Source organism: Enhydra lutris, unplaced genomic scaffold, assembly GCF_002288905.1.
Source record: "Enhydra lutris kenyoni isolate GAN:26980312 unplaced genomic scaffold, ASM228890v2 scaffoldscaffold22, whole genome shotgun sequence".
In the NCBI taxonomy this organism is placed as follows: domain Eukaryota; kingdom Metazoa; phylum Chordata; class Mammalia; order Carnivora; family Mustelidae; genus Enhydra; species Enhydra lutris.
The window spans coordinates 16,110,245-16,127,806 of NW_019154106.1; the positions used below are offsets into that span (position 1 = coordinate 16,110,245).

At 41.2% G+C, this 17,562-nt stretch overlaps 1 protein-coding gene across 2 annotated transcripts in view; it reads left to right on the plus strand.

Moving 5' to 3' along the window:
* Positions 1-1,159: 1,159 nt before the first annotated feature.
* LOC111149561 (formin binding protein 4) overlaps positions 1,160-17,562 on the plus strand; it is a 40,284-nt gene continuing 23,881 nt past the window's right edge. Inside the window, exons 1-8 of one of the 2 annotated variants that reach the window (XM_022506657.1) lie at positions 1,160-1,413; positions 2,362-2,451; positions 5,715-5,851; positions 6,391-6,577; positions 10,222-10,369; positions 10,514-10,634; positions 13,142-13,483; positions 14,401-14,611. In XM_022506657.1, the coding sequence (XP_022362365.1) occupies positions 1,173-1,413; positions 2,362-2,451; positions 5,715-5,851; positions 6,391-6,577; positions 10,222-10,369; positions 10,514-10,634; positions 13,142-13,483; positions 14,401-14,611 (1,477 nt within the window). In that variant the 5' untranslated portion in view covers positions 1,160-1,172. The remainder of the gene's footprint in view (positions 1,414-2,361; positions 2,452-5,714; positions 5,852-6,390; positions 6,578-10,221; positions 10,370-10,513; positions 10,635-13,141; positions 13,484-14,400; positions 14,612-17,562) is intronic. The other variant, XM_022506658.1, reaches the window with a different exon arrangement.

Sequence of the window (17,562 nt, forward strand, 5' to 3'; positions counted from 1 at the left end):
TTAGTAAGAACTGAACCGCTGGGGATATAAAAATAAATACACTCAATTTCTTAAGATTGAGAAGAGGGAAACGGATATAACGGACTTAACGCCAAAATGTCAAGCACTGGGGAGGGGCTCAGCACTGATACAAGGTTGAGAGATGATAATGCCTGCGCTGGATATTGAGGAATGGAGAGTTTTGCCGTGTGATAGTGTATTAGCTAGTCTTTAGCTGGGTGGCTCCAGAAGGGTAAGAAGGGGACGGGGTGGGGGTGGGGGGTGGAGGGCTAAAGGAAGATAAATCTAATAAAGCAGGTTATAAAGCAGGTTGAGAATCAATGGACTAGACTTGGTAAGCTCCTGTACCCCATCGCAATAATTTGGGATTTTTCCTCCTATGCAGTATAACGTCTAGTGATTTTTTCCAGCTGATAAGAATTTACAAAAGCATAAAGACCCACTAGTTTAGGGCGCCTGGGTGGCTCAGTCTGTTAAGCGGCTGCCTTCGGCTCAGGTCATGATCCCAGATCCTCGGATCGAGCCCCGCCCGCATGGGGCTCCTTGTTCAGTGGAGAGCCTGCTTCTCCCTCTCCCTCTGCCTGCTGCTCTGCCTACTTGTGCTCTGTCAAATAAATCAATAAAATCTTAAAAAAACAACAACACTCTTTTAGTGTTCAACGTCATACCCAAAGTAAGCCACAATAATCAGGACGAAAGTCTAGAAAGGGCCTGAAATGCAGCACAGCTTCCCAAAGGCCAAAACAAAACAATATAGCCAACAGCAAGCCGAGAAAAGGGACAAGATGGAGGACGACGGGATAAAGAAAAGACTTCGCAAAAGACGCATGGGTGGAGTCCGACGTAATAGAAAGTCACTCTAACTCAGGCCCTTCCGCGCTATTGGCCTGACTCTGACTCTTTTTCCTTTTCCATTGGCTCCTGGCTTCTTCGATGGATCAAAACAGCCAATCGCCTAGCATCGTGGGTAAAGCCCGCCCTTCCTCTCTGAGGGGAGGAGCCAGAAGAGCGGAGTGGACCCAAGGCGCTTGCGCGGGCGCGCGCTCCGCCGGTTAAAAGCAGATTCTCTCAGGAGGCGGTGTCGCGGTCCATGAATATTGATTACGCAGCGCCGAGCCGAGCGCCCGCCCCTCTCGGCTGGCCGACGCTCGCGGCTCGCGCTCGGGCTCGCGATGGGGAAGAAGTCCCGGGCGGTACCCGGCCGCAGGCCTATCCTGCAGCTCTCTCCGCCGGGGCCCCGAAGCAACACGCCGGGCAGGGATCCGGAGCCGGAACCCGACACGGAACCGGACTCGACGGTGGCGGCGCCCAGCCAGCCAGCTCCGGCGGCGCCACCGCCGACTACGACGACGACGACGACCACGGTGACTGCTGCCGCCGCGGCCCCGGACGACTCACCTTCAGAAAGTAAAGGTGCGCGAGGGGCCCCGACACTTAGGTGGGGAGTCCGAAACTCGAGCTCGGGGCTTGCGGCCTACGGCGAGGGCCGTGGGAGGAGGAGAAATCCAGGCCGGGGGTGGGGGGGCTTCCTGCACATCCGAGGCCTGCTGCGTGGGGCCCCAGGGGAGGACCGCTGTGGGCCCCGGGGCCGCGCAAGGGGCCCGCGGCGCCGTGCGCGCCCGCCCGGCTGACCGAGAGGCGCCATCTCTGGTGCGGGGCTCGGCCTGCATCCCGAGTCTCCTCGATGTGCGGCCTCGGCTTTGCATAACTTACGGATATTTGTGAAAGTACGAGCTTCTCGCCCGAGGCCTCGTGACCGGGAACCTGGCTTTCCAACACACGTCATGTGTTTTTCCCTTCGTTTTTGTCAAAACCAAGAGGGACCCTCTAGAAGGCAGCAAACCCATTTTATTGTAGCCCCCAAATTCCTTTAGAAGTGAAACTGGTGCGTTCCCGAGTACTTGTTTGTTCCCAGAATGGTCTTGGATTAAGAGTAACTGCAGCGCTGTTGCGGGAGCCAGATGCCCGAGAAGCCGCGACCGTTTCAGGCGCTAAAAAATCACGTTGGGTAGTTCCTGCGCGGTGCGGGGAGGGGGGGGCGGGTAGCTATAGCTGTGTTGTTGTAAAGGCCCGGTGGTAGCCCGGAGATTTATTGTGTGTGTATTTTTAAACGTTTAAATTATTTCAGATGTATTTCATGTACCATAATCATAGTCTTAATGTTAAAGTCACGTGGAAGAGGCCAGTTATGCTTGTTTATCGTCTCCCGATTATTTGGGTCAGTGATGAATTTAACACCCTGTTTTCAAATTGGTGAAATAGAGACTGAGAAGGTCAAATCGAAGATTGTTTGGTCATTTGTAGTGTTTTCTCTGGTCCATTGGCACACTGGTTTTCTTCTGTTCTTTTTTTAAAATCCAGATGAGCAGGAAGTGGTGGTGGAGGTTCCCAGAGTTCAGAATCCTCCCAAACCAGTCATGACCACCAGACCTACAGCCGTTAAAGCAACAGGTACAATTTTTTTTTTCATGTTTTCTACAAGGTCTTTCTTTCGTTAAGATCAAATTGGGTTTGTATATATTTTGTTGAATGCTTCAGTGTCACAAATTTACTGTTCTCCCATAAATGGAAATTTAAAATTTTTGAAAATGAAAGTAAAATTTTTCTGAGGGCTTGCTGGTATATACACATAAATCAAAGCAAAATTTGTTGTTGCTTTTTCTCTGTACCCAAGATACTTTGTACTGCTTTTCTTCTAATGCTGTTTTGTAGTTTTCTGGCTCGCCTGCCAGCTTGGTGTTCTTCAGAGACCTCAGCGATGTCTTTCATTCTGTGCATTTCTTTTCCAGCACAGTGCTTTGAGGTACCTAGTGAATACTTTTGGAGCTGAAAATTTCCCTTATTAAATATTTTTTTTAGCATTAAGGAATATTCGGATATACAGGAAATACCAAGAATGTTAGTTTTCTCCATTCTTTATATGTCTTGAAAGATCAAAATATGTTTTGTACTAAACATCTAATAATTTTATTCTTTTAAGTTTGGAGGTTTATGTATGCTATATTAATACACCTGAAATAATAGATGCTTGTTCCTCACTTCAAAAAAAAAAGTTGTTAAAATGTTTTTATAATACAGTAGAGCAAGCATATCTAATACTTTTATGCAGAAGAACATTAGGGTAATATGCATATGAAATTCTCTAAGGAGAAATTCAGAGTAGCCTCTGAAATTAGATCAATAGACTACTATGATTCTTTTAGCCTATTGATTGTTAATAGTTTCTATGACCAAAAGAATTAAAACTGTTTAAATGTTAATAGTTACTAGAAATAAGACACAGTTACTGTTTGAAACTTACAAGTAAGGTATACACCTAAGAAATAATTTTCCACCTAATGTAGATTGATTTGCAAATGGTGCTTATGGAGGTTTGAACAGTCAGCATCCCTCTCAAAAAAAAAAAAAAACAAAACTGCTAAGGACTATGGCTCTGAAGAATGTCCTTGCTTCCTCTGGTTTTAAGTAGAAACAACATCTCAGTAGTAGTCTGGAGTAGGTCCCATGAGGTTTTTTTTTTTTTTTTTTTTTTTTTTTTTTTTTTTAATTAAGTAATTTTACATAGTACTTAGGACTTTTTTCAGTGTTACTCTAAATTCATGCCTGTTCCTTATCAGTGATGAACTAAATTTCATGTGATTAGAACTTACATGCATTTCACAACTTGCTTTTATCTTGCTTTTATTCCTTTAGCATTACTTTCTGTCCCCTTAGCATTATTTCATGTAATCTTATAATGATCTGATTAATCATGAATTAGTACTGCATCAGGTACTGTGCTGTAATTTGCTTTACGAGTCCCCTGAGAGCATTTGAGTTGTTCACAGCTTTATTTACTTAATAAAGCTGTAGAATCTTTGTGTGAAAAAATTTTTGAATTATTTTGGGGGTTATACTCTGAAAAATGGGATTATGTAGCTGAAAGAAACTTGAAGAGTTTTGTGGGTCTTGATATATATAACCACATTATTAAGAAATAATTTATGTTGTCTCTACAGTATTAAGTATGCCTATTTCCCTAATATATTGGGTTTAATCATTTTCATTTATTTTGCTCTTTAACAGTCATTATGTTACTAGCTTGAAAGAGGTTTGATGTGTGTACTGTGAAAAGCTCTGAGGTAAAAAAGCAATAGGTGGGGCCTTGGCTAAACCTCTCGCCTGTGAGACTAACTTTGAGTCTGGGGAACTACCTACCCCTGCTTGGGGAATTTTGTAATAAAAATTCCATGCAGCTCATCTGGTTGGAACCTTTTACCAAAGGATGTGGAATTAAGGCTAATGATCTAGATGATTATATATATAATTTCCTGTAGGAAGGATTTATAAATTTCCCACCCCCCCCCAATCACCCAGAAACATCAGTGCTGAATACTAAAGTGCAGATTCTTTTCATACGCAAAGGCTTCTTTTCGTATTACTACCCTTACTGGGCTATTACTTCTTAGCAGAAAATCAGGAAAGTTGATGGACATGCCATAAAATACTTGGTAATTGGAAAATGGAGAACTGTCAGATGTCCACTTAAAAATCTTCCTAATCAGAAAAAATTTAAAGAAAATAAAAATCTTCCTAATCAGTTTTAAATATTTTAGAAATTGGTATTTAGTACAAGAACTTATATACTAAAAATAATGAAGGCAAGATGTATATGACTAAAGCAATGAATGTGAACTATGATAAATAAAAGGAACTTTTATATTTAGGTGATTTCATGAATTCATTTATGGAATTATGGTAAAACTGTGTTTTACTTTTTTTTTTTTTTTTTTTAAAGATTTTATTTATTTATCTGACGGAGAGAGAGAGATCACAAGTAGGCAGAGAGGCAGGCAGAGAGAGGGGGGGAAGCAGGCTCCCTGCTGAGCAGAGAGCCCGATGCGGGGCTCGATCCCAGGACCCTGAGATCATGACCTGAGCTGAAGGCAGAGGCTTTAACCCACTGAGCCACCCAGGCGCCCCTGTATTTTACTTTCTGATGAGTCTGTTCATTGACCAAATATTTATTGAGAACATAGAATGTTGCCAAGGTACTGGGAAATTTTATCTTACTGATAGCTGAAAAGTTTAGCTGGTGTTTAACATTTAATGTACTTAATTATAATGAAATGATCTATAAAAATAATATATATGTTTGTTTAATTGTAACAGAGTGGCCACAGGTAGAACAAAAGGAAATGGCGTACATAGCAGCATCACAGAGGCCATACCTGATACGTCTTGAGTTTGAGGAAGACATTGGTGATTAGTTGCTGGGTTTTTGTTGTATGCTTTGATCCTAGCACTTAGAATTCCATTATTATTTGTTGCTTCTTGTTTGAGGAAAAATCACTAAAGAAAGATTTTTAGTTTAAAAATCTCTTTGTTTCATCTACTAAACCCTAATTGGCTTGCTTATTTGGGATGGACACATAAAGCAACAAATTCTAAAATCAAGATTTACCATTTGCTATTTTGACAGAGTATGAGGTTGAATGATTATGTATTTTGAGAAGGATATCAAGCAGCTATGTGAATGATTTTATTAGCTCTAAGCATAATGTAATTTAAATCTCTCTGTGGTAGTTCAGTGATGATTTATTTTGAGGTTGTGGTCTAATCTGTAAGTAGAGTAAATGTAAACTCTGACTGAAGAACCATGTCATATTCTTTCTTGACTACTTCTTGGGGCATCCTGGCATTGTTATTAACACTGTTTACCATTTTGCTTCTAGGAGGTCTGTGCTTACTTGGTGCATATGCTGACAGTGATGATGATGAGAGTGACGCTTCAGAAAAACCAGCACAGTCTAAAGAGGCAAATGGAAACCAGTCAGCTGATATCGATAGTACACTGGCCAACTTCCTAGCGGTTAGTGGTGCTTTTGTTTGGGTTTTTAATTATTGAAGCCACTTTGGGACCTGGATCTCAAGTGATTAGCCTACTTTTTTGTCAGACTCAGTGTTTCCCGCTCCCTTCTTTTCCCCTTCTATCTCTCTTCCTTAGTCCCTCCCCACTGTTCTCTTCTCTTTTCTTTCTGTAAAGGTTGTAAGGAGGAGAAAAACGGAGAATTACAGGGTTTGAGGAACTTTTATGTAGTTGGGAGATGAGAGTTTTGATTCGAGAAGCTGAAAACTGTGTAGAACTTTTTTTTAAAAGATATTATTTATTTATTTGACACAGAGAGACAGCAGGAGAGGGAACACAGGCAGGGGGGTGGACTTCCTACTGAACAGGGAGCCCAGCTCAGAGCTCAGTCCCAGGACCCTGGGATTATGACCTGAGCCAAAGGCAGATGCTTAACGACTGAGCCACCCAGGTGCCCCCTAGAATTTTTTTATAGTGGTTGTCATCTTCAGTTTTCTGGTTTTGGGGTTATTAATGCATTTGTTAATGTTTTCATTCTAAAGGAGATTGATGCTATAACAGCTCCTCAGCCTGCAGCTCCTGTAGGAGCTTCTGCTCCACCTCCAACTCCACCTCGACCAGAGCCAAAGGAATCAGCAACATCTGCGCTTTCTTCTACTACTTCAAATGGAACAGACTCAGCTCAGACTGCAGGGTGGCAATATGATACTCAGTGTTCACTAGCAGGAGGTAAGTGTGATCCTTTGGGGGTTTTTTGTTTGTTTGTTTTTGATCTTTTATTTTATTTTACTTACTTTTTAATTTTCTTAAAGATTTTATTTATTTATTTGACAAGAGAGACCTCAAGAGAGGGGACACAAGCAGGGAGAGTGGGAGAAGGAGAAGCAGGCTTCCTGCAGAGCAAGGAGCCCAACACAGGACCCAGGGATCAGGACCTGAGCTGAAGGCAGATTATTAATGGCTGAGCTACCTGGGTGCCCCTATTTTTTATTTTTAAAATATTTGTCAATGAGAGAGTATAAGCAGGCAGTGGCAGTGGGAGAAGCAGGCTCCCTGCTCAGCAAGGAGCCTAATGCAGGACTCAGTCCCAGGACTCTGGGATCATGACCCGAGCCGAAGGCAGCCGCCTGACTGACTGAGCCTCCCAGGCATCCCTGATCCTTTGATTTTTAAAGAAATCTAAAGTGCAATTTTTAAAGGTGTTCTAGGCATTGACATTGTGAAAGATGAAAACCCCTATGCTTTAGCCCCAGACTTTAGGATTGTGGTCTTTTTTTTTTTTTTTTTTTTTTTTAATATTTTATTTATTTATTTGACAGACAGAGATCACAAGTAGGCAGAGAGGCAGGCAGAGAGAGGAGGAAGCAGGCTCCCTGCTGAGCAGAAAGCCCGATGTGGGACTCGATCCCAGGACCCTGGGATCATGACCTGACCCGAAGGCAGAGGTTTTAACCCACTGAGCCACCCAGGCGCCCCAGGATTGTGGTCTTTTAAATTCATTGTTTGTTTGTTTGTTTTTAAAGCAATGGGTGTGTGTGTGTGTGTAAGATTTTAATTTATTTATTTGACAGATCACAAGTAGGCAGAGAGGCAGGCGTGGGGGTTGGGGGAAGCAGGCTCCCTACAGAGCAGAGAGCCTGATGTGGTGCTCAGGACCCTGAGATCATGACCTGAGCCAAAGGCAAAGGCTTAGCCCACTGAGCCACCCAGGCGCCCCTAAATATACTATTTAGAAGATGATAAGGAGGACTGTTTTCTCTGAGAATTACTAAGATAATAATTGTATATATACATATGTGTGTGTATGTATGTGTGTGTGTGTATATATAATGTATTTTTTTAAGTTTTTATTTAAAAACTTAAAAGACACACCGAGAGAGGGAACAGAAGCAGGGGGAGTGGGAGAGGGAGAAGCAGGCTTCCCGCCGAGCAGGGAGTCTAATGCAGGGCTTAATCCAGCACCCTGGGATCATGACCTGAGCTGAAGGCAGATGTTCAACGACTGAGCCACCCAGGCGCCCCAATAATTGTATGTTTTGAAAAATAATTGCAAAAAAAAAGATGCATTCCCATTTTTTTAAAGATTCTTTTGGGGTTCAAGATACATGTTTAGACTATCAAACTGCCTTTTTTTTTTTTTTTGTTTTAAGATTTTATTTATTTATTTGACAGATCACAAGTAGGTAGAGAGGCAGGCAGAGAAGGGGAAGTAGGCTCCCCGCTGAGCAGAGAGGCCGACGTAAGGCTCTATGTGAGGACCCTGAGATCATGACGTGAGCCAAAACCAGAGGCTTAAACCACTGAAGCTGCCCAGGCGCCCCTCAAACTGCTTTTTTAAGCCATGTATGCAAAGAGGTTGTAGGAAGGAGGAGTTGGACCCCCCAGGGGACATTTGACAATGTATGAAGACATTTTTGGTTGTCACAACAGGGGTGGGAAATTGTTAGTGCATCTAGTGGGTAAAATCTGGGGTGCTAAACACAACATAGGACTACCCCCCCACCACATCAAAGAACTATCCAGCCTAAATGTTAACAGTGTTAAGGTTGAGGAACCCTGCGTTAGATTGTTAAGGCTTTAGAGCTGACTTGGGATGAGGTCAGAATTGCGGAGAAATTTGTGCCCCCCCCCTTTTTTTTTAGTTTTAAATTTTAATTCCTATATAACTAACATAGTGTTTATTAGTTTCAGGTGTACAATAATAATTATTTAGTAATTCTTTTTTTTTTCCCCCTTAATTTAGCAGTTCTGTCCATTACTCTGTGTCTATCATGATGAGTGCACTCCTTAATCCCCATTAAGTATTTCACCTATCTCCACTCCCACTTCCCTTCTGGTAATCATCAGTTTGTTCTCTATAGTTAAAAGAGTCTGTTTCTTGGTTTATTTATCTCTCTCTCTCTCTCTTTTTTTTTTTTTTTTTTTACCCCTTTTTCTCTTTTTTTTTTTTTTTTTTAAACCCCATTGCTCATTTGTTTTGTTTCTTAAATTCCACATGAGTGAAATCATATGTTATTTGTCTTTGACTGACTTTGCTCAGCATTATACTCTCTAGCTCTGTGTTGGGAAACAGCAAGATTTCATTCTTTTTTATGGCTGTGTAATATTCCATCGTGTATATATACCACCTTTTTATTTATTGATGGATTCTTGGGCTGTTTCCATAATTTGGTATTATAAATAATGCTATAAACATAGAGGTGCATATTATCCTTTTGAAATAATGTTTTTGTGTGTTTTGAATAAATACCCAGTGGTGTGATTACTAAATCATAGGGTAGCTCTATTTTTAATTTTTTGAGGAACCTCCATACTATTTTCCACAGTGGCTGCACCAGTTTACATTCCTACCAATAGTGTAAGAGGGTTCTTTTTTCTTCACATTCTCACGAACACCTATTCCTTATTTTTTTTTTAAGATTTTATTTATTTATTTGTTTGACAGAAAGACATCACAAGTAGGCAGAGAGACAGGCAGAGAGAGAAGGGAAGCAGGCTCCCTGCCGAGCACAGAGCCCGATGCGGGGCTCTATCCCAGGACCCTGAGGTCACGACCCGAGCCAAGGCAGAGGCTTAACCCGCTAAGCCACCCAGGCGCCCCATATTCCTTACGGTTTTTAGTCATTCTGACGTGTGGGGTAATACCTTGTTGCAGTTTTTTTGTTTTTTATTTTTTTTTCTTTCAAGATTTTATTTATTTGATAGAGACTCAGTGAGAGAGGAAACACAAGCAGGGGAAGTGGGAGAGGGAGAAGCAGGCTTCCTGCTCAGCAGGGAGCCTGATTCGGGGCTCGATTCCAGGACCCTGGGATCATAACCTGAGCTGAAGGCAGACACTTAACGACTAAGCATCCCAGGCGTCCCTGTCTCGTTGTAGTTTTGCATTTCCCCGATGATGAGTGATGTTGAGCATCTTTTTATGTGTCGGCCATCTGTATGTCATCTTTGGAGAAATGTCTGTTCATCTCTTCTGCCCATTTTTATTTTATTTTTATTTTTTAAAAATTTTATTTATTTATTTGACAGAGATCACAAGTAGGCAGAGAGGCAGGCAGAGAGAGAGAGAGAGGAGGAAGCAGGCTCTCTGCCAAGCAGAGAGCCCAGTGTGGGACTCCATCCCAGGACTCTGGGATCATGACCCAAGCCGAAGGCAGAGGCTTTAACCCACTGAGCCACCCAGGCGCCCCACTTCTGCCCATTTTTAATTGGATTATTTGGTTTTTAGGTGTTGAGTTATGCAAGTTTTTCAGTATATTTTGGGTACTAACCCTTTATCGAATATGTCATTTGCAAATACCTTCCCCCATTCGGTAGGTTTTTTAGTTTTGTTGATTAGAAATTTGTGTTTTAAAATTTGTTTTATTTTCTTTTAGTTGGAATTGAGATGGGAGATTGGCAAGAAGTCTGGGATGAGAACACAGGATGCTATTATTATTGGAACACACAAACAAATGAAGTGACTTGGGAATTACCCCAGTATCTTGCTACCCAGGTACAGGGAATACAACATTACCAACCCAGGTAAGAATAGACTTGAAAAAGAAATTACTTAAGAAGGAAGTTAGAGTTTTATCTTTTGTTGATAATATTTGCCTTCTGTTTTTCTTGCTAAGGATATATATACATGTGTATGTGTGTGTACATATATATTTTGTTTGTTTTTAGTTCTGTAACAGGTGCTGAAGCTAATTTTGTGGTTAATACAGACGTGTATACTAAGGAGAAAAACGTTTCTGTTTCCAGTAGTAAAAGTGGACCAGTCATAGCCAAGCGAGAAGTTAAAAAGGTCAGTTTCATGACTTATTTGCTTATTTCAAATCTAAAGAACTTGACTTATTTTTGCACAGGTATAGACATCTTCTGTTATTATTTTACAACCAGATGTGAAAATAAATAAATGCTGATTCTTAAAGCTTTACTTAATGTTTATATTTAATATGTAGCATTTATAACAGTTGTCCAGTTTAGTGGTTCTTTTGGAACTTTAGGGTACCGCCGAGGTTCATTGGGTCATTGTGAAGGATGGGGGAGCAGCAGGCAGGGCTTCAGATCTCCTTTTCCACTGCAGAATAGCTCTATTTTGGGAACCCCACGTAAGTTTTTTGTTTTTTGGTTTTTAAAGATAAGCTGCCATAAAAATTAAAATCTATTATTGGTAAAATAAGCATTTCTTTAGCCTCGTAAGACAAAGTAAGTTATATTCTGTAGTGTGTGTGTGTGTGTGTGTGTGTTGAATTTTAATTTATCTTGAATTTTAAATGATGAATTTAAATGGGGAGTATGGTAAGTATTTTCATTGGGTTCTTGACTGACTCAAGTAAGTAGAGGATGCAGCTCTTGCTCAGGGTTGTGAGTTCAAACTCCATGTTGGGTGTGGAGCCTCCTTAAAAATAAACACACACACAAATACACACATACTTTTAGAATAATTTGGTCTTTATAATAGAAGGGACATAGACTAAATATTACCCCAATGAAGGGAATGGGCACTTTAAGTTTAATCACACGTTTTATTTTAGAATTATTTTACTTTCCTCTAAATCACCTTTCTAGTGTGCCTGTGAAGTTATGTCATTATACAGAAGGGTGGAGATTATCCAGTTATATGTTGAGGTGACAAAACTTTTTCTTTTTTAAAGCAGACTTACTGTTTTGCCATCGGAATTGTTTTCAGTTTTGGAGGCAGAGCAATGGGTGATAGAAAGGTGGGCAGTTTAAGGAGGGCTGGTGAGTGGTAGAGACAGGCAGAAGTATATAGAAAATCTGAAAAAGGTGAACAGAGGATGAAGACCAAAACTAAGATTCCGGAAAGGTAGCTGCCTAGCTCCCAATTTCATCATCCTGTACCAACCTATCTTTCTCTTATTTGATGTCCTGTGATCTGTTCCTCTTCTGACACAAACTGGTTTCTAGAAAGGGAATCCTTTCTGTTTTGGAGGTTACTGATCTAAATTACAGGTCTGCCTCAAGGATGTGTGGAGCAAGGGTGACCATTAATTTGTACACTTGAGGAAGTTCAAGGCAATGTGGCCTACTTCTGGAAAGACCTGGATTCTTTTTACTCCTGATTGGGGGAAAAACCCAGCCTTGGGTTTTTTGGCAGGGCCCAGATAGAGTACAGAAGGCAGATGGGCGCTGGATTCAGGAGAAGGAACTGAAAGACTAGTTGTTTCACTTGTCATCTGACTCTCCTTTACTGCCCCTCTGGAAACTGACAGAGGATGGGGCTCTGGCAGGAACAACAGGTGGTCTTGGCTTGGCCCTCTGACTAACGAGAACTGCAGACAAAGGGCCTGACAGGTAGACTGAGAGTCAGTGATTGGCAACTGACAAAACTCAGATCTTTAAAAAAAAAAAAGGGGGGGGGGTGCCTGGGTGGCTCAGTTGTTAGGCGTCTGCCTTCAGCTCAGAGCATGATCCCAGGGTCCTGGGATCGAACCTCGCATTGGGATCCCTGCTCAGCAGGAAGCCTACTTCTCCCTCTGTTACTCCCCCTGCTTGTGTTCCCTTTCTCACTGTGTCTCTGTCAAATAAATAAAATCTTTAAAAGAAAAAAAAACCCTCAGATCTTATTTCATTTTAAAATTCTGCTTCTGGTAACCTGGCTTTAGACTTAAAGAATAAGGATATGTATGAATCCCACCCAGAACTAGGTTCTAGTTCAAATGCTGCTTTCTTAAAGTAACGATATTTGTATTATATTCATGTGAGGAAAATGGTACAAACATATTACTAATCTGTTGGTAGCCAGTGGCTTTTAAGACTATCCAGTAGTAGGGGTGCATGGGTGGCTTTGTCAGTTGAGCTTCTGCCTTCAGCTCAGGTCATGATCCCAGGATCCTGGGAACGGGCCCCGCATCAGGCTCCTTGCTCTTCGGGGAGCCTGCTTCTCCCTTTCCCTTTGCCTGCCACTCCCCTACTTATGTGCGTGCACACTTTCTCTCTCAAATAAATAAAATCTTAAAAAAAATCCAGTGATTGGGGGTACCTGGGTGGCTCAGTTGGTTAAGCGTCTGCCTTTGGCTCAGGTCACAATACCAGAGTTCTGGGATCGAATCCCACATCAAACTCTGCTTAGCGGGAAGTCTGCTTTTCCTACTCCATCTGCCCTTCCCCCTGCACAAGCTTTCTCTCCCTCCCTCTCTTTCTCGCTCTCTCAAATAAATCTTAGAATATCCAGTGATTGAAAAATAGTCAATTTTGGCATGAACAAATTGAATATATATTTAGGTGAGGGTTGTTTTTTCTTTATTTTTTTTCCTAAGATAAATGAGATTATTTTACTCTTTATAGGAAGTAAATGAAGGAATTCAGGCTCTCTCAAATAGTGAGGAGGAGAAGAAAGGGGTGGCAGCATCACTGCTTGCTCCTTTGTTGCCTGAGGGAATAAAAGAGGAAGAAGAGAGATGGAGAAGAAAAGTAATTTGTAAAGAAGCGGAACCAGTCACAGAAGTGAAAGAAACCAGTACCACAGCAGAAGAAGCAGCAACGATAGTAAAACCACAGGAGATTACATTGGACAACATGGAAGACCCTTCTCAGGAGGATCTTTGCAGTGTTGTTCAGTCTGGAGAAAGTGAGGAAGAAGAGGAACAAGATACCCTTGAGCTGGAGCTTGTTTTGGAAAGAAAAAAAGTAAGGTTTTGAAGCTTTTGTTAGATGCTTTTTCTCTCTTCTGTTGGACTCTGGGATCATTGTGCTCAGTTTACTGCCATTATTGGGATTTTGTTACCTTTACATCTAGTGATGTTTAAGCTTATACAATTAAAATTTGAACTGTGGAGTTGTTCTTTTGGTTCCTGATGGTGCTTTTGATAGTTGATAGCTAATAAAAACTGATACTGCTCTGATTTAAAGATAGCTGGATATAGTGAATAATACATCTTTTATTTAGCTTCTTAACAAATGAGCATTGTAAATTCTTGGTGGTAACTTGGTTTTCACCCCATGGTTAAGGCACAGGTTGACTTCCAGTGATCACCCATGGAATTGTACATATAGTTAAATGGGCCTTGTAAGATTAAGAGGAATCAATAATTTCATGTGCTTTCCTTTCAAGAAAGATGGTCCACAGGAAACTTTCCTGATTGAGAAATTGGTTTTTGCCTATTTTCTGCCCTGATTTTTCTTGGAACAGTTTCATCTACTACTTTGAATATGAAGTAAAATCTTAATGGGTGTTGTAACAGGAATATCTTCTTGAAGTTTTCCCCATTTTGAAAAATTTTGAAGCTATGGAGAGGGACAAGCTAAGTTAGACTGTATCTGTTATGTTCATATATTGGAAAATTTGTCTCAGTGGATCTCTGGGACCTATCCCATTCAAATTGATGTTTTTTTAACTACAATCATGAATAAGCATTTAGTGGATACTAATAAAAAATACGAGTATAATGCTTGGCTCTGATGGAAAAGTATATTAAGAAACACTTCCTGTTCTCAAAGCATTTTAATTCTCATAATATGTGGTTATCATTCTTGATATTCACAAATGCTTAAATGTTGGTAAACAGCTAATGACACTCTTAACTTTGTTGTCCTGTTCCTCTTAGGCAGAGCTACGAGCCTTGGAGGAAGGAGATGGTAGTGTGTCAGGGTCTAGTCCGTGTTCTGACATCAGCCAGCCAGCATCTCAGGATGGAATGCGTAGACTTATGTCTAAAAGGGGGAAATGGAAGATGTTTGTTCGAGCTACAAGTCCAGAATCTACCAGTCGGAGTTCCAGCAAAACTGGGCGAGAGACTCCAGAAAATGGAGAAACTGGTAATTCATGTTTTACTTTAAACTTTCAGAGTTGAAAGGTGTAGAGGGAGGGCTCCTGGGCGGCTCAGTTTTTAAGTGTCAGCCTTTGGCTTGGGTCATGATCCCAGGGTCCTGGAATCGAGCACCGGATCAGGGTTCCTGCTCAGCGGGAAGCCTGCTTCTCCCTCTCCCACTCCCCTGCTTGTGTTCCCTTTCTCGCCATCTCTCTCTCTGTCAAATAAATAAAATCTTAAAAAAAAAAAGGTATAGTGGGAAAATCCTTTCCCTTTTTTGGTTCCCTCTTAAGCAAAAAGGAGGTAACACTTAATCCGTTCATGGAAGTGCTGGAAAGGAAGCTTTCCTTTCACTTCTTTTTCTATCCGCCTCTAGTGGAGGAGTAAGAGTTAAGAGTTGCCATCCATTGGGTTGTAGATTCACTACTGATTGGGGGGGACTACCTCTTCCTCAAAAGAAAAGCAAGACTGATTCCACCCTTTAAAAAAAAAAAAAAGATGTTATTTATTTGGTGGAGAAATCGTAAGTGGGTAGAGGGGGAGGGGGAAGCAGACTCCCTTCTGAGCAGAGAGCCCAATGTGGGACTTCATGCTAGGACCCTGAGATCATGACCTGAGCCAAAGGCTTAAGAGGCTTAACCCACTGAGCCACCCAGGTGCCTCTGACTACCCTTTTTAAAGAAATCCTGCTGTAGTAGTCTTGATCTGTATTAAGCCCATGGGCTCTCCTTAGCTCACTGTTTACAGTTGGTAAGCAAGGCTGACAGGGACCACCTGTGGCAAGTGCAGCCTTGTCTGTGTTCTCTCTGTATAGAAGTTGCCTAGCATCTGGTTAGTTGTTTAGATGGATTGGTCCTTTCATGAGGATCCAGCTTATCTCTGTGCAGGGTAATGTAGAAGACACCCTGCTGTGGCTTTCCAATCTGTTACCAGAGCTGATATTTTGGGGCGCCTGGATGGCTCAGTTGGTTAAGCGTCTGCCTTCTGCTGAGATCATGATCCCAGGGTGCTGGGATCAAGCCCCAAATGGGGCTCCCTGCTCAGTGGGGGGCCTGCTTCTCCCTCTCCCTCTCCCCGGGTTGTACTTTGTCTCTCTCACAAATAAATAAATGAAATATTAAATAAAAATAAAACCTCTAATATCTTAATCTCCATTTGGCCTTAATTCTGTAGTGGAAAATTAGCAATAAGATTTCTGTACCGAACCTTAGTTATGTGTCCCTAACAGAAGATCCTTTATACCTATGGTTTAAAAACTACAAATAAAAAACACAGTAATAAGTAAATGCAAACAACCTTGTTTGAATTTTTCCTTTTCAATCAGCAGTATAGAAGAATAGGAAGTAAGAATCTAAAAGACCCCCTTTGTCTTTTCCCTATTCTCATTCCCTACCCCTGAAGTCTATTTTCTCTGTCCTTCATCTGACTATATCCTTCCAGAGCTTTCCTCTATATTCATTTTCTAGTTGTGTATGTATGTATAATGTATACATGTGCATATGTAATTTTTGCCATAGATGCGATTAACCATATGGATTGTTAGGCGACATGCTTTTTTCACTTAAAGTGTTTAAAATTGTTTTTAACTACTAAGTGGTAAAGATATTTTCATTAACTCTCCTCCATAAGTGGACATTTTCGTTGTGTCCATGTTTAACTCCTTAAAATAATGTTGCATTTGTATTGTCCAGTAATAGCTATAAGCCATTCAAATGTCCCAAGATGGAATGGATAAATTCTGTTGTGTTAATATTCAAACAATGAATCATGGAACACTACATTAAAAACTAATGATGTACTATATAGTGACTAACATAACATAAAAAAAAATTTATTTATTTGAGAGAGCACAAACAGAATGGGTGGGCAGAGAGATGGGGAGCCTGATGTAGGGCTTGATCCCAAGAATCTGGGGTCATGACCTGCACCAAAGGCAGATGCCCAACCAGTTGAGCCACCTAGGTACCCGTTCCAATATATTCTTGCTATTGAATACTAAACAGCTGTAAAATATGAACGATCTACAGTTAATATGGATCAACATGATTCTAAGAAACAGTAATGTTGAATTTAAAAAGCTACAGAAAAAAAAAAAAGCTACAGGAGAATATGTAATGTTAACATTCTGTTTATGTAAGTTGGAAAATAGGCAAAAATACTGTGCTTAAAGACCTATCCATGATGAACTAGAGGAAGGTACTTAACCATTGGGGTAGAGATTATTATGTCTGTGTGGACATGATAGCAGAGGTACTGTGAACTTCAGAAGTACCAGTGATAGTCTGCCGTAATGCTGGGTTGTAGTTACTTGAGTGCTTACTTCATTCTTTATGTTTACTATAATACTTAACAATAAAAACAGTGCTGTAATAAACATTTTGGTATATATATCTTTATGTAGATTTAGTGTCATATAGTGTAGATTCCTAGAGATACATTACTAGACTGGGACTAGGAGATTCCTAGAGATACATTGCTAGGTTAAGGGGTATGTACATTTTAATTTGATAGATCCTAATTGCCTTCTAAAACATTCTAGTGTTAGGGGTGTCTGGGTGGTTATTGGTTGGGCATCTGACTTCGGATCACGTGATCTTGGGGTCCTGGGATGGAGCCCCTCATTGGGTGTCCTGCTCAGTGTGGAGTCTGCTTCTCCCTGTCCCTCTGCCCCTCCACCTGCTCAGTGCTCTCTTTCTCTCTCGAATAAAATCTTAGAAATATCTATATATTGTAGTCTTAGAGTTCTTGTGGTGCTATCAGTTGGGTTTTTTTTTGTTTGTTTGTTTTTTTAAAGATTTTTTTATTTATTTTATTTGACAGAGAGAGATCACAAGTAGGCAGAGAGGCAGGCAGAGAGAGAGGGGGAAGCAGGCTCCCTGCTGAGCAGAGAGCCCGATGCGGGGCTCGATCCCAGGACCCTGAGATCATGACCTGAGCCGAAGGCAGAGGCTTAACCCA